The sequence below is a fragment of the Callithrix jacchus genome, chromosome 10, assembly GCF_049354715.1.
Source record: "Callithrix jacchus isolate 240 chromosome 10, calJac240_pri, whole genome shotgun sequence".
Taxonomy (NCBI): domain Eukaryota; kingdom Metazoa; phylum Chordata; class Mammalia; order Primates; family Cebidae; genus Callithrix; species Callithrix jacchus.
Window position 1 is genome coordinate 67,117,774 of NC_133511.1, and position 17,871 is coordinate 67,135,644.

General features: G+C 42.9%; 1 protein-coding gene across 3 annotated transcripts in view; it reads right to left on the reverse strand.

The window, feature by feature from the left end:
• The window catches only part of MRPL48 (mitochondrial ribosomal protein L48), a 73,071-nt gene that overhangs the window by 19,858 nt on the left and 35,342 nt on the right, over nucleotides 1-17,871 (reverse strand). For all 3 annotated transcript variants that reach the window (XM_035265494.2, XM_002754794.6, XM_078340260.1), the window contains exon 5: nucleotides 3,762-3,931. In XM_035265494.2, coding sequence (XP_035121385.1) covers nucleotides 3,762-3,931 — 170 coding nt within the window. The remainder of the gene's footprint in view (nucleotides 1-3,761; nucleotides 3,932-17,871) is intronic.

Here is a 17,871-nt window from a genome sequence, read left to right on the forward strand (position 1 = left end):
CACTTGTAATCCCAGCTACTCCAGAGGATGAGGTGGGAGAATAGCTTGAACCTGGGTGACAGAGTGCGACTCTGTCTCATTAAAAAAAAAAAAAAAAAAAGACTGGCATCCAAAAATAGATGAAAAATTTTCAAAACCCAATAGGGAAACAAGCCTTTTGTTTGTTTTTTGAGACGGAGTCTTGTTCTGTCACCCAGGCTGCCATGCAATGGCGTGATCTTGCTCACTGCAACCTCTACCTCCCGGGTTCAAACAATTATCTTGCCTCAGCCTCCCAAGTAGCTGGGATTACAGGCGCACACTACCACTTCTGGCTAATTTTTGTATTTTTAGTAGAAACAGGGTTTCACTATGTTGGTCAGGCTGGACTCAAACTCCTGACCTCGTGATCCACCCATCTCAAACTCCCAAAGTGCTGGGATTACAGACATGAGCCACCACACCCGGCCCAAGACATTTTTTTTAAATAGACAAAAGATTTGAAGAAACATCTCATCAAGGAAGATACACAGATGACAAATAAGCCCATGAAAAGATGCTCAACATAATTATTTATTAGTGAAATGAAAATTTACACCACTATGAGATACCACCATAAACCTATTAATAGCTTTTTAAAAACTGACAATACCAACTGCTGTCCAGGATGAAGAGTTGCCAGAACTCTCACACATTGTTGGTGGGAATATAAAATGGTGCAGCCATTTTGGAAAACAGTTTGGCAGTTTCTTATAAAGTTAAACATAAACTTACTATGCAATCCAGAAATTGGAGGCGAGATTGGAGGGAGGCAGAGGTTGTAGTGAGCCAAGATCTTGTCACTACACTCCAGCCTAGGTGACAGAAACAAAAAAAAAGGACGGAAGCTTGGGCAACAAAGTGAGGCCCCATCTCTACAAAAAATGTAAAAACTAGCCAGGCATTCAGAAGACTAGGTCATATTAGGGAAAAAAAAATCAGCTTGGGGAATGGGTGTGTGCCTGTAGTCCCAGCTATTTGGGAGAGAGAGGAGGATCTCATGAGTCCAGGAGGTAGAGGCTGCAGTAAGCAATGATCGTACCACTACATACCAGCCTGGGTGGGAGAGACCATGTCTCTAAAAGAAAAAAGAAAAAGAAAGGAGGTGGGTGCAGGGGCTCATGCCTGTAATCCCAGCACTTTGGGAGGCCAAGGCAGGTGGATCACTTGAGGTCAGGAAGTCGACACCAGCCTGACTAATGTGGTTGGTGAAACCCCATCTCTACTAAAAATACAAAAATTAGCCAGGTGTGGTGGCGCACACCTGTAATCCCAGCTACTCAGGAGGCTGAAGCCGGAGAATCACTTGAGGCAAGACTTAAAAGACTAGCCTGGCCAACATGATGAAACCCAAGAGGCAGAGGTTGCAGGGAGCCGAGATCGTACCACTGCACTCCAGCCTGGGTGATGGAGCGAGACTCTGTCTTAAAAAAACAAAAAAAGAAAAAGAAAGGACATTCTGATACATGCTACCACATGGATGACCTTTGAGGATATTATGCTAAATGAAAGAAGCCAGTCACCCAAAGGCAAATACTATACGATTCCACTTACATGAGGTAGAGTAGTCAAAATCAGAGACAGAAAGTAGAAGGGTGTTGCCAGGAGCTTAGGGGAGGAAGAAATGGGCAGTTATTGTTTAATGGGTACAAAGTTTCGGTGTCTATTTTTTTTTTTTTTTTGAGACCTAAGTCTTGCTCTGTTGCTCAGGCTGGAGTGCAATGGCACGATCTCAGCTCACGGCAACCTCGACTTCCTGGGTCCAACCGATTCTCCTGCTTCAGCCTCCCAAGTAACTGGGACTACGGGCGCATGCCATTGCACCCAGCTAACTTTGCATTTTTAGTAAAAATGGGGTTTCACCATGTTAGCCAGACTAGTCTCTAACTCCTGAACTCTGGTTATCCACCTGCCTCAGTCTCACAAAGTGCTGGAATTATAGGCATGAGCCAACACACCTGCCCTGTTTTATTAAATATTGATACAGGGTCTTGTTGCCGGAGGCAAAAGGGACACTGGTCCTATTCCCTTTCCGATCAGGTTCACCCCAGGTTCTTGTCCTTCACTTACCCAAGAAGGGGAAAGGGGACAACTTGCCAGCGAAGGTGAGCACCTTGGAGTAAATACTGGACCCAAAAAGTTTTTTGCATAAAGTGATTTATTTAAGCAGAGAGAAAGAGAAAAAAGGAGAAGGGGAGAGAGAAACAGCTAGCTTTTACACCGAGTGAGGAGAAAGAAAAGCCGCTGTTACACTGAGTGAGAAGGGTTCCCAGAGGGGGAAAATCAGGGAAGGAAAACTCCTCTCATACTAAATGAGAGAATCCAGAAAGATGGAATCCAGGAGAGAGAAATCAGCTTTCACGAAGGTAGTGGAAGGTGACCCAAGTATGGAATCCAAGGAGGTGTGGAAGAAGAGAACTTTTAACCTGGGAGGAACTCCCACCTTCTCCAAGCCCCCTGGCCAATTTACTCCTTTAAACTTCTGCTGGAGTAATTGATCTTTGATCCTTTCCCTCGCAGTTAAACAAAGATGGTTAAGTCTCCCTGATGGAGACGTGGAGGAAGGCAGGAAGAGCATGTCGCTAGGAAGTTCCTGTCCTAGAAACTACGCCCCCTTGTGGACCTGGGAAGAGAACATATTCCCTCAGTCTCACTGTCGCCCAGGCTGGAGTGCAGTGGCAAGAACATGGCTCACTGCAGCCTCCACCTCCTGGACTCAAGCTATCCTCCCACCTCACCCTCCTGAGTAAGTGGAACTACAGACACATGCCACCATGCCCAGCTAATTTTGTTATTTGTAGAGACGAGGTATCACTATGTTGCCCAGGCAGGTCTCAAACTCCTGGGCTCAAGTGATCCTCCCACCTTTAGCCTCTCAAAGTGCTGGGATTACAGGTGTGAGCCACTGCGCCCAGCCAGAGTTTCGTTTTTATAAGATGAAAAGCATTATGGAGATGGATGGTGGTGATGCTTGTATAACATTATGAATGCATTTGATATCACTAAACTGTACAGTTAAAAATAGTTAAGATGGGGCCAGGCGCGGTGGCTCAAGCCTGTAATCCCAGCACTTTGGGAGGCGAGGTGGGTGGATCATGAGGTCAAGAGATCAAGACCATCCTGGTCAACATTGTGAAACCCCGTCTCTACTAAAAATACAAAAAATTAGCTGGGCATGGTGGCGCGTGCCTGTAATCCCAGCTACTCAGGAGGGTGAGGCAGGAGAATTGCCTAAACCCAGGAGGTGGAGGTTGCAGTGAGCCGAGATTGTGCCATTGCACTCCAGCCTGGGTAACAAGAGCAAAACTCCATCTCAAAAAAAAAAAAAAAAGTTAAGATGGTAACTTTATGTTATGTGTATTTTACCACAATAAAAAAAAATTTGCAAAAACATGAATGAATATCAGACACATTATGCTTGGTGAAAGAGGCCAGCCACAAACAGCTACATACTGTGTGATTTTATTTATATGAAATTCTGGAGAAGTTAAAACAATAAGGGCAGAAAATTGGTGAGTGGTTGCAGGGACTTGAGTGGGGAAGAGGTAGAAGACTGACTACACCAGGGCACCAAGGAACTTTTCAGGTTAATAGCACTATTCTGTATTTTTATTGTGTCAAATTATATACCTAAAAAGAGTTAATTTTACTACATTTATCTATATCTCAAAAGCCTAGTTTAATAAGAAAGTGGAGCATTCTACCCACACCAAGAACATCCCATACAAAAGCATCCTTCATACCTTTCTTCGACTTTAATGGAGAGAGAGTTGCAGAGGTTGTGAACATACTGGGCATAACTTTCTGCCTGGGTCATGTCATATGCAGTCAGATGAATGTTTAAAACCCCATATTCATAATCTGTCCCCAAATTAATGGGTCTCACTTCCACTTTTCCCCTCTTCTTCTTGGGCTAAAGAGAAAACAAAAAGAGAAAATAAATTAACATATTATACGAGAAACTCTAATAATACTATCTGGATATTTTTAAAAGTCAATCTTTCTAATAAATTTGTTCACATTTTGCTCTCGGGTTACCCTACCTAAAAACTGAAGTTCTCCTGTGAAGGAACGGGCAACATCCCCCACCAGTCTGGACTGTGACATCAGCCAATGCAAAGAGAGAGAATATTGCTATCATTACTTGAATATATGAATGACTGGAACATGAATACATGTGACCATCTTCTGCTATTTCCTTGTTTTGAGATTCACCTCCCATTTCTGGCCTTCTATTACTATTCGTCAACTGATGGGTTGTGCCAGATTAAAATATTCTTTTTTTTTTTTTTTTTTTTGGAGACAGTCTCACTCTGTCATTCAGGCTGGAGTGGCAGTGGTGTGATCTTGGCTCACTGCAACCTACTCCTCCCTACTTCTTCAAGCAATTCTCATGCCTCAGCCTCCTAAACAGCTGGGACTACAGGCGCCTGCCACCACGCCCGGCTAATGTTTTGTATTTTTCTTAGAGATCAAGTTTCACCATACTGCCTAAGTCAGTCTCAAACTCCTGAGCTCAGGCAATCCACCTGCCTCAGCCTCCCAAAGTACTAGGATTACAGGCATAAGCACCATGCCTGGTGTGAATTAAAATATTCCTAACCCATAGATGAATTAAGGGTTACATGAGCTCCCCAATTTATATTTTTTGAGACAGAGTTTCACTCTTGTCTCCCAGGTTGGAGTGCAATGGCACAGTTTCAGCTCTCTGCAATCTCTGCCTCCCAGGTTCAAGTGATTCTCCTGCCTTAGCCTCCTGAGTAGCTGGGATTACAGGTGCCCACCACCATGCCTGGCTAACTTTTACAATTTTAGTAGAGACAAGGTTTCACCATGTGGGCCAGACTGGTCTTGAACTCCAGACCTCAGATGATTTGCCTGCCTTGGCCTCCCAAAGTGCTGGGATTACCAGTGTGAGCCACTGCGCCCAGCCAAGCCCCAAAATTTATATGCAAAATTTTACATGTACATGTTTCTGAGGAGAGAATCCTGAGTTTTATCAGAATCATGAAAAAAATTAACAGAAAAGAATCTCAGTATTAGTTCTCTTCTACTCCTTCTAGCTCGAAATTCTACAATTGTGTACACAGCATTCCTTTTGAGAACTGAGAGGTAGATTATTATATTTCTTTTTTTTTTTTAAAGATGGGGTTTCCATGTTGGCCAGGCTGGTCTCGAGCTCCTGACCTCAAGTGATCCACCCACCTTAGCCTCCCAAAGTGCTGAGATTACAGGCATGAGCCACCACGCCCGGCCTAGATTATTATATTTCTTCCTTTTTCTGTCATACAAAATATTGTTTTAGTTCATATCAACTTACGTAGGCTGCTGTAAAAAGTTAAAATGAAGGCTGGCGCAGTGATTCACACCTGTAATCCCAACACTCTGGGAGGCCGAGGCGGGCAGATCATGAGGTCAGGAGTTTGAGACCAGCCTGGTCAACATGGTGAAACCCCATCTCTATTAAAGATACAAAAATTTAGCCGGGCATAGTGCCACACACCTGTAATACCAGCTACACAGGAGGCTGATGCAGTAGAATGCTTGAACCTGGGAGGCGGAGGTTGTAGTGAGTCAAGATTGGGCCATTGCACTCTAGCCTGGGTGAGAGGCAAGATTCAGTCTTTAAAAAAAAAAGTTACAATGAAGCCTAGGAAATATTTAATACAACATAGATGAGAAAGAAGAAAGCATCTCAACTGAAAATAATCTAACCTAAATGCCCATGAAGAGAGAGACTTATGGCTGGGTGAAGTGGCTTATACCTGTAATCCCAGAACTTTGGGAGGCCAAGACAGGAGGATCACTTAAGCTAAGCGGTTCAAGAGCAGCCCTGGCAACATAGCTACATCCCAACTCTACAAAAAAAATTTCTTAATTAGCTGGGCATGGTGGCAAGTGCCTGTAATCCCAGCTACTCAGGAGGCTGAGGTGGGATGATGGCTTGAGTCTGAGAGGTTGAGGCTGCAGTGAGCCATGGTCATACAACTGCACTCCAGCCTGGGCCACAGTGAGCACCTGTTTCAAAAAAAAAGAAGGGAGACTTATTAAGCAAATTATGCAGCTATAAAAAGAAGTAAGGAACTACTCCATTATGTAGAGACACTGGAAAGGTCTTTAAGGTAAAGTAAATGATAAAAGCAAACTGTAGACTAAAGTGTTCAAAATGTTGCCACACATATAAATGGGGGAGCTAGGCCCTAGAAATGTCATTGAGGTTGAAGGAAAAAAAAAAAAAAGAAATGGGGGAGCTAGAATAGATGTGTGTGTGTGCATGTGTATAATTACATACATACTTACCTGATTGCATATTTTAAAAATACCTCTGGAAGCATGTACAAAAATATTAGCATCAGCTGGACACAGTGGCTCATGCCTATAATCCCTGCACTTTGGGAGGATGAGGAGGCAGATTGCTTGAGCCTAGGAGTCCGAGACCAGCCTGGACAACATGGCATAACCCCATCTCTGCAAAAAACACAAAAATTAGACAGGCATGGTGATGTACACCTGTAGTCCCAAAACTTGGGAGGCTGAGACAGGAAGATTGCTTGAGCCTGGGAGGCAGAGTTTGCAGTGAGTAGTGACTGAGCCACTGCATTCCAGCTTGGGCAATAGAGTGAGATCATGTCTCAAAAACAATAATAAAAACAAAAAAACTCCCCCCACCCCCCAAAAAAAACTAGTATAATTGGTTGCTTGTGAGGCAACTAGCTGGCTGAGGCCTGGGGGTAGGAATGAGCATTTTAAACTATTTTTTTTTATTTTTAAAAATTGTTTAAAATGTAAATATTTTATCAATCTAATATTAGAATCTTAAAATCGGTTTGAAATTTTTTAGTAAATTTTTATTGTAACATATTAATATGTAAAAATACATAAGTTACACAGCTCAATAAATTTTCACAAAGTGAAACTACCTCTGTAATGAGTACCCTAGACAAGAAACAGATTGCTATGAGTACCCTAAAAGGTCTCCTTTCCCCAAATTAATAACCACTGTCCTGACTTATAAAACAATTTTGCATGTTTTAAAAATTCATGAAAATAGAATGATAGATACATTCTTTTTTGTGTCTTCTTTCATTCATTAGGTTCATAAGATTCACCAGGCATTACTTGGAATGGCACTTCTTTCCTTCTCATGTACTAGTCTCCACTGTATGAATATGTCACAATTTATTTGTCCTTTCTACTCTTGGTGGAAATTTGGGTTATTTCCAGTAATGGGGCCATTACAAATAGTAGTGCAACCAATATTCTAGTGTGTATCTTTTAGTGAACATATCCATTTCTGTTGGGGGTATACCTGGGAACTGAACTACTGAGTTAGAGAGTAGGCACAGGTTCCTCCTTAATTGATACTCTCAGTTTTACAGAGTAGTTTCCAATTTAGACTTCCACCAGCAGTGTATGAGAGTTCTAATTGCTCTACATTCTTCTGGCTGGTTTCTTTGTTTTAGCCATTTTGGTTGGATACGTAGTGGTAATGCAATGAGATTTTTTTGTTTTGTTTTGTTTTGAGACAGAGTCTTGTTCCATCACCAGGCACCAGGCTGGAGCGCAGTGGCGCGATCTTGGCTCACTGCAACCTCGGCCTCCCAGGTTCAAGCAATTCTCCTGCCTCAGCCTCCTGAGTAGCTGGAACTACAGGCACACGCCACCACGCCCGGCTAATTTTTGTATTTTTAGTAGAGATGGGGTTTTACCATGTTGGCCAGGTTGGTCTTGATCTCTTGACTTCGCTATCTGCCTGCTTTGGCCTCCCAAAGTGCTGAGATTACAGGCATGAGCCACCATGCCTGGTGCAATGAGGCTTTAACTAGCATTTTCTTTATGTCTATTGAGCCTGAGTGCCTTCCCATATGATTACTGGCTATTTGAATACTGTCTTTTGTCATCTGCCTATTCAAGTATTTTCCTCATTTTAAAAATTGGTTTGTCTGCTTTTCTCTTATTGATTTGCAGAGGCTCTTTACATATTCTAAACATGATCCTTTGTAAGGGCTACAAATACCTTCTTCCTCTCTGTACCTTCTCTTTTTATTTTTTAATTTTTTGTAAGACCAGGATCTTACTCTGTTGCCCAGGCTGGAGTTCAGTGGCCCAATAACAGCTTACTGCAGCCTTGACTTCCTAGGTTCAAGTGATCCTCACACCTCAACCTCCCGAGTAGCTGGGATTACAGGCATGAGTCATTATATCCAACTAATTTTTGAATTTTTTAAAAATAGAGACAGGGTCTTTCCATGTTGCCCAGGCTGTTCTCAAACTCCCGGGTTCAAGTGATCCGCCAGCCTCAGTCTCTCAAAATATTAGAATTACATTACAAATATTTGACTTTATGATGGTATATTTTGATGAGAAGTTCTTTTATTTGTATTTATCTCTTTTTTTTTGGTTTAACTTGTCATTGATGAAGCTCAGATTTTTTTTTAAGGATAGGGTCTCACTGTATTGCCCAGGTTGGAGCACAGTGGCACAACTGTAGCTCACTGCAGCCTGGAACTCCTGGTCTCAAGTGATCCTCCTGCCTCAGCCTCCCAAGTAGCTGGGACTATAGTGCACATTACGATGACTGGCTAATTTTTAAAATTTTTTTGTAGAGATTGGGGGGGGGTCTCACTCTGCTGCCCAGGCAGATCTCAAACTCCTGACCCCAAGCAATCCTTCCATCTCAGCCTCCCACAGCACTGGGATTATAAGAGTAAGTTACCACACAACAGGCCTCAAGTTCTTATTTTTTATTTATTTTTTAAGTTCTTATTTTTAATGTAGTCCAATATATTCATTTTTTATCATTATAGTGATTTTTGTGTACTGGGTTAAGAAATCTTTGCCTACCTTCAGATCATGGAGCTATCCTTGTATTTTACCTCCTAGCAGTTTTATTATTTTAATAATTAAATTTAGATCTACAATCCACCTTCAAGTGATTTCTGTGTGCGGTGTGAAATAGGGTCAACAGTCATTTTTCGTTTTCACATGATCATCCAGCTGAAATGACTCAGCCACATTGCTTTACGGGGCCACCTATGTCATATAACAAGTATCCAGAGACATGTGCATTTGTGTCTCTACTCTTCTGTTCCATTTGGTTATCTGTCTATCCCTGAGATAATACTACCATGCCCTAATAACTGGAGGTATGCAGTAAGTCTTGCGATGGGGTAAATTTTTTTTAAAGAAAAAAAAATCTGCCTCTACTTATATGTCTTAAGTCACCCCATCTAATGGCTAACAGTCTAGTGGCTTCCACAGCAGCATTATTCCTGACAGAGCACCTGGAATGATTCCCTTACACTGCTGCTCAGAAGGGCAACATATAAAGAGCAGGAACCCAGTTTGGGGAAGCAGAGAGAGGACAAAGAAATGGTCCTTTTACAAAGCCAGTAATGCCGATGATAGGCCTAATCTCACAGGAATGTTTTGAGAATTGAACAAAATACTATATGTAATATGGTTAGTACAATCTGTGGCACATATTTAAACACTAAATAAACATTAAGTTTTATTGTTATTTTCACTTTATATTCCTCATATTTAGCACAGGACCCAACAAAGAGAAAACATACAATGAGTCATTATTTTAAAATTTTAGAATGGAAAGGAACTTAAAGATGATTTTGTCCTGGTTCTTCATCTATGAAGCCCAAACAGATACATGTTTCCCAGAGTCACAGAGCCAGACAAGACAGACTCCAGGAACTAAAATCCAGACCTCCTGATGCCCAAGCATCAGGAATTTTTCCTCTGCATTACTAAAGTTCTTAACAGTGGTGGCCACCCCAGGGTGCTAGACCTTGCTCTGAGTAGGAACCCAACCTCTAGAGGTCAGCCACCAAGGTGCAGGCATTTGGCTCTTTCTTCTTCAGAGCCCACCACACTCATGGCCAAATGCAGCAGTAAGGGCTTCTCATTGTGACAGGCAGCACTGCAGTAAGAGCTGTGTAGAATGCTAAAGTGAGAATGCAATGAAGAGTGGCTAAAATTTTCCAGCAGAGGGGAGGAGCTTCTCTGAAGCCTGTAGGAGGCTTTTCTTAACCACAGAAAATGCCAGGACTGTCCAAAGGTATTGCTTTAGGGAAACAAAGAAAGCAAGCTGATCCCAGTATCCCTCTTGGCATCTCACCTGCTTTTCCGTGTTGGCCTAGATCTTCCTGAACCAATTCACATTATCAGGATCCTATTGTGATATTACAGTATATATTTCAGTTCTGAGATAGGGCACAGCATAGCCAGCAAGAGCTTAACTGCATATAATACCAGATAACAGTTTCTGTCACTCTATCTATACACATTTTCTCACATCCATCCCATTGTCTCTACTCCTCCTGAGTTCAGGCCTTCATGAATGCCATGGGGAGCTATTAAAGATGTCTGTGCGGGACCGGCTGGTGGCTCACGCCTGTAATCCCAGCACTTTGGGAGGCTGAGGTGGGTGGATAACCTGATGCCAGGAGTTCGAGACCAGCCTGGCCAACATGATGAAACCCCATTTCTACCAAAAATACAAAAAAATTAGCTGGGTGTGTTGGCAGGCACCTGTAGCCCAGCTACTCGGGGGTCTGAGGCAGGAGAATCACTTGAACCCGGGAGGCAGAAGTTGCAGTGAGCCAAGATCGTGCTACTGCACTCCAGCCCGGGTGACAATTTGAGACTCTGTCTAAAAAAAAAATCTGTGCAAAGGATACACATGAATAAAGCTGTGTTTTGGGAAGCTCAACCTGATGGCACATGAAGACCAGCCAGGCAGGAAAGGATAAGAAGCTAGGAGAAACGTAGTAGGAAGGATGGACTACAGTCCATCATCAAACACTGGCATTTCTATGGCCTGGATTCACTATGGGATGGGCCAGGATTATCTTTCGTAGGTCCTTGTGGGACTGTACTGTGGTCCCCCAAATAGATCATAGGATAAATTATGAAACAAGTCTTGTACAGAAATGTTCACATTATTATCCCTGTTTTACAGACAGAAAACTGAGGTCCTCTCAAGGTAAGTTACTGCCCAAGGTTACTGAGAAACTTTGCTGGAAAGAACAGTTAAAGAAAGGAATCAAATTAGAATCATAGCCTGTTACAGCTGGAAAGGATCTTAGAGATAATTTAGTCTCTCCTTCCCCCTAATTTTATACAAGGGGGAAGTTGAGACCCAGAAAAGGAAAATGGCTTGTGTAAGGTTATAACAGTAAGAAAAGGGCAAAGGTAACCACTTTGTGTCTATCCAGAGCTAGAAGCTGAGTCTGCAGCCCCAAGCCTGGGCTCTCTCCTCTAAAGTGATAGTATCTATCTATTGCTATAAGTGACATTCTCCAGAGTGAGAAAGTTGCATAAGAATTATCCATTATCTGAATCCTCAAACAAAAAGTCTGATATGCCTGCAGCATATTCAGCTTCCAGAAATTCTGGTGACAAAAATAACAAAATTTACACCCGAGGATTTGAATGATTTGGTGATAGTACTATGAACAGTCCATAATCAGCTGTGAGGTACCCAGTAATCAAGCATGTTTATAACCTTGTGTTACACACCTGAGAGACGTGGATAAAAGGCCTGGCTCTAACTGGGGTAGCAAGGAGACATGGCCTGATGCTGTATAAAGTGCACTAGACTTAGATGGTAGCCAAAGAAAATCTGACCTCAAATCCTAAATATCTGCTTAGTCACTACATGGCATTGGGTGACCTTTCTAGGGGTCAGTTGCCTCATCTGTAACATCTAAAGTTATTGTGAAGCTTAATGGAGTGAGTTTATATGAAATGGAAATTCTAGGCCGGGCGCAGTGGCTCAAGCCTGTAATCCCAGCACTTTGGGAGGCCAAGGCGGGTGGATCACGGGGTCAAGAGATTGAGACCATCCTGGTCAACTTGGTGAAACCCCGTTTCTACTAAAAATACAAAAAAAAAATTTGCTGGGCATGGTGGTGCGTGCCTGTAATCCCAGCTACTCAGGAGGCTGAGGCAGGAGAATTGCCTGAACCCAGGAGGCGGAGGTTGCGGTGAGCCGAGATCATGCCATTGCACTCCAGCCTGGGTAAAGAGAGTAAAACTCCGTCTCAAAAAAAAAAAAAAAAAAAAAAAGGAAATGGAAATTCTAGAGATGTTAGATGAATTCTGGCTATCCTCATTCCAAATATAGGCTCTGAAAATTTCTAGCCACGTGGGCACATCATTTAATCTTTCTCTGGGTCTTGGATTCCTCAAACAGGGTCTCAAATAACCATATAATATTCTGAGGCTTAAATAAAATATACCATTTATAAGACTATAAAATGAAATAATGTCTTTAAAGTCTGGCACATAGTACTTATAGCACCTGGTATATGACAACAAATTTCATTTTTGGCAGAATGCAGTGGCTCACGCCTGTAATGGCACTTTAGATGGGTGAGGCACGCGGCTCACCTGAGGTCAGGAGTTCGACACCAGAATGGCCAACATGGTGAAACCCCGTCTCTACTCTTTTTTTTTAAGACGGAATCTAGCTCTGTCACCCAAGCTGGAGTGCAATGGCGTGATCTCAGCTCACTGTAACCTCCGCCTCTGGGGTTCAAGCGATTCTCCTGTCTCAGCCTCCCATGTAGCTGTGATTACAGGCACCTGCTACCACACCCAGGTAATTTTTATATTTTTAGTAGAGATAGGGTTTTACCATGTTGTCTAGGCTGGTCTCAAATTCCTGACCTCAAGTGATCCACCCACCTCATCCTCCATAAGTGCTGGGATTACCAGCGTGAGCCACTGTACCCAGCCTCATCTCTACTAAACATACAAAAATTAGCTGGACACAGTGGCAGGTACCTGTAGTCCAAGCTACCAGAATTGCTTAAACCTGGGAGGCAGAGGTTGCAGTGAGCCAGGATCGTGCCATTGCACTCCAGCCTCGGTGACAGAGTGAGGCCATGTCTCAAAAAAAGTAAATAGAAGTAGAAAAATTAGCTGGGCATGGTGGTGCACACCTGTAATCCCAGCTACTCAGGAAACTGAGGCACGAGAATTGCTTGAGCCCGGGATGAGAAGGTTGCAGTGAGCCAAGATTGCACTACTGCACTCCAGCCTGGGCGACAGCAAGACCCTGTCTCAAAAAGATAAATTAAAAATAAACAAACAGCACTATTACTATTATTATTTTGAGACAGTCTCACTCTGTCACTCAGGCTAGGATATAATGGCACAATCTCAGCTCACTGCAACCTTCACCTCCTGAACTGAAGCAATTCTTGTGCCTGAGCCTCCCAAGTAACTGATTACGGGCATCTGCCCATCATGTCTGGCTAATTTTGTATTTTTAGTAGAAACAGGGTTTTATCATGTTAATCAGGCTGGTTTCAAACTCCTGAACTCAGATGATCCACCAGCCTCAGCCTCCAAAGTGCTGGAATTATAGGTGTGAGCCACTGCACCCAGCCATAAATGGCATTTTTAAAAGAGGTTGTGTAGGGCACATAGATAGGACACTACTGTTACTACCATATATTGGAGATAAGCATGGTCCCAACTTCCAACTGGTAAATTTTATGGAATGAATAATGTATTAAGCACCTGCAGTATGCAAAGTGCTAGTTCAACTACTCTAAAAAAAGACAACACAGCTGGGTACAGTGGCTCACACTTGTAATCCCAGCACTTTGGGAGGCCTAGGTGGGTAGATCACTTGAGCCTAGGTGTTTGAGACAATCTTGGGCAATATGGCAAGACCCTATCTCTACAAAAATAAAACAGGCCAGCTGCACAGGAGGCTGAGGCTAGGGGATTGCTTGAACTCAAGAGTTTGAGGTTTCAGTGAGCTATGATCACACTACTACACTCCAGGCTGTATGACAGAATGAGACCCTGTCTCAAAAAAATAAAACAGGCCACGCACAGTGACTCACACCTGTAATCCCAGCACTTTGGGAGGCCAAGCCTGGCAGATCACCTGGAGTCAGGAGTTTGAGACTGACCTAGCCAACATGGTAAAACCCCATCTCTACTAAAAATACAAAAATTAGGTCAAGCTCTGGCTTACCTGACTTCAGGAGTCTGAGACCAGCCTGGTCAACATGGTGAAACCACGTCTCTACTAAAATTATAAAAATTAGCTGGGTGTGGTGGCAGTCACCTGTAATCCCAGCTACTCGGGAGGCTGAGGCAGAAGAATCACTTGAACCCGGGAGGCGGAGGTTGCAATGAGCCAAGATCATGCCACTGCACTCCAGCCTGGGTGACAGAGCGAGACTCCGTCTCAAAAAACAAACAAACAAAATAAAACAACAGCAACACCTCCACTTTAGAGGAGGTCCTCTAAAGTACTGAAAACAACAACACAAAAGAAAGAAAGAAACATGGTGACCACTGTTTCCCCTTTTCCCTCCCTGCTGGCTGAAATGAGAATGGAGTGGCTAAAGAGGGAGCAGCCATCTCACACCATGAGATAGAAGCAATATGGTAAGTATAGCGATCAAAAAGCTGGACTATCTACTTACACTTTTATGTGAGAAACAAAAAAATTTCTATCTTACTCAAGCCTCTGGTATTGTAGGTCTCTCTATTATTGTAACTAAACTACTGGCACAATTCATGTAGGAAGGTACTATGTCTCATTAATCTTTCTATTCCTAGAGCCCCAAAATATTAAACGTTAAGTTGAACTGAAATGAATTCTAGGCCAATTGTGGAGGCTCACACCTGTAATCCCAACACTTTGGGAGCCTAAGGGAGGCAGATCACTTGAGCCCAGGAGTTCGAGACCAGCTGGGCAACATGGTGAAACCCCATCTTTACAAAAAATTAGACAGGTGTGGTGGCACACACCTATAATCCCAGCTACTTGGGAGGCTGAGGTGGGAGGATTACCTGAGTCAGAGAGGTCAAGGTTGCAGTGAGCCATAATCATGCTACCACACTCCAGCCTGGGTGACAGAGTGAGACCATCTCAAAAAATTAATTGATCAATTTAAAAAAATAAAAATATTAGCAAGGTGTGGTGTTACACATCTATAGTCCCAACTACTCTGGAGGCTGGGTGAGAAGATCACTTGAGCCTGAGAGGTTGAGGCTACAGTGTGCTATGATCACACCACTGCACTCCAAGCTGGGCAACAGAGCAAGATCCTGTCTCTGAAAAAAAAAAAAAAATTAAAACATAGGTCCAGGTGCAGTGGCTCAGGCTGTAGTCCCAGCACTTTGGGAAGTCAAAGCGGGCAGATCACGAGGTCAAGAGATCGAGATCATCCTGGCCAACATGGTGATACCCCGTCTCTACTAAAAATACAAAAAATTAACTGAGTTTGGTGGTGAGTGCCTGTAGTCCTAGCTACTCGGGAGGCTGAGGCAAGAGAATGGCTTGAACCTGGGAGGCGAAGGTTGCAATGAGCCGAGATTGCGCCACTACACTCCAGGCTGGCAACAGAGCAAGACTCTGTCTAAAAAAAAAAGAGTCCCTCCAGAAAGGCTGGGCCCAGCAGCTCATGGCTGTAATCCCAGCACTTTGGGAGGCTGAGACGGAATGGATCACCTGAGGTCAGGAGTTCAAGACCAGTGTGGCCAACATGGCAAAACCCCATCTCTACTAAAAATACAAAAATTAGCCAGGCGTGGTGGTGCATGCCTGTAGTCCCAGCTACTCAGGAGGCTGAGGCAAGAGAATCGCTTGAATCTGGAAGGTGGAGATTGCAGTGAGTCGAGATCACACCATTGCATTCCAGCCTGGGTAACAAGAGTGAAACTCCATCTCAAAAATAAATAAATAAATAATAAAATTAAAACACAACTGAGTTTCTCTGTTAATATTTGTTTTCATCAAATAAAACTGATGGGAGAAATATGTGAAATTTAGAAAATTCTATCCATTCATTTAATATTCTTCTAAAATGGGAAAGACTGTTATTATTCAACTTGAGGAGGGCTTTGGCTCTAGTACCACCAATGTTCCAAGGGAATATGGCTTGCATCTGAGATAATGAATGTCAAAGTACTTTCAGAATGGAAAAGAGTCATCACTATTATTCATATCAAACATGAATCCCTCTAAAAATCAGACAATATTGTAATTTGGTGACACGGGATGAGACTCCCAGCAGGCTGGAGACCAGGAGCTCTAATGGTACTGGCAGACTGAGGTCTTTACAAGGGTCGCTGTTTGTACTTAGCCTTGGGTAGCTTTTTTATGTTCTTTATAGCCCTGTGTCACCAGCTACCCCAAGCAACTAGATACTGCTAAAGGAGTGTCCAGTTCAATTTTACCCTCCTAGTGTCAAGATACAGGTGGCATTTAATACATGTTTGTTGAGCTGAACTCTGTAGCACCTTCGCTGACCCTTTCGGGGAGAACTGCTTCTTTTTTGCTTTAAAATTGTATGTATTTACCATGTAAAGTATCATGAAGGAATTGTTTATCTTTGCTCTTTTGATATTTAGTTTATTCCCCTAGTAAAGCACTTACCACAAGTATTTAGTTACACTTTTGAGCACTAACTTTCCCAGCAGACTTTATACTTTTTATAGGAAGGGACCATGTCCCATTCACCTGACCATCATGGGTACTCAGCACAGTGCATGGCATATAGATGCTCAATTATGGTTCTTTTTTTAATGAGCTACAAGAAATAAACAAGTGAAAACATGGATGCTAATATAAAGTAACTCTCCCTAAGCCAGTTCTATAATACATGTCTAGCCCTACAGACATTAGACCAGCAAAATCAATTGTTCTGTTACCAAGAAGTTAGGACTGGATGTGAGGGCGATCTGGCTGCGACATCTGTCACCCCACTGACTGCCAGGGTTGATTCAGCTGATTTCGTTGGCTAGTCCCCTTAGATAGATCAGTTCTAAGATAGATCAGACATGGTCCCTTTCTACAAAAATCATAAAGTCTGCTGAGAAAATTAGTGCTCAAAAGTGTAACTAAATACCTGTGGTAAGTGCCTTACTAGGGGAATAAACTAAATATCAAAGCAGGTGTCCCCTTCTTCCCTTACCACTCCATTTGCTGTGCGCTCGGTTGAAGAGGATGACCATCCCTGATAGAGGAGGATCGGTCCTTGGTCAAGGGTATATGAGTAGCTGTCCTCCTCTGCTAGAACTTTTAGACAAGCTCTCAAGAAGCTAGGACTGTTACCATAAAGTCATTCTGACCTGCTGATTTTTCTGGGAATGATTCCAGTCTCCTCACAAATTTGTGGCTGTGAGAGCTGATCTATTACGGGTGCTACAACAAAATAAATAGGTGACAGAAATGGCAGACACCTCCTCTCTGTCAACACTAAAAACAGCATGAAGTTTCCAAGAGAAAAGCTATCTTGATTCCTAGGGGCTATTCTATAAAGAGGAAGAAAATTGTCTCAGTTACAAAAGATGTATCTAACTGTATTGCTCCAAGGCCTGGAAATGAGAGCATATAACAAACTAACAGAAATTCATGTTGCCTCCATTTCATCCTCCCACGTCTTTCTCTTGGCAATTTTCAGATTATTAAGATGCCATGACCCCAAGACTAGAAGTTGGACAATAGCTGAGAACAAGGAAGTAAGTAGTCTTGGGAAAAATGACCCAGTGCTATACACATGTGGATGACTATTATTATTTTTACTTCTTTTTTGAGATGGAGTTTTGCTCTTGTTGCCCAGGCTACAGTGCAATGGCATGAATCTTGGCTCACTGCAACCTCCACCTCCTGGGCTCAAGCGATTCTTTTGCCTCAGCCTACCAAGTAGCTGGGATTATAGGCATGCGCCACCACACCCGGCTAATTTTGTATTTTTAGTAGAGACAGGGTTTCACCATGTTGGTCAGGCTGGTCTCAAACTCCTGACCATGGGTGATCCACCTGCCTCGTCCTCTCAAAGTGCTGGATTATAGGCATGAGCC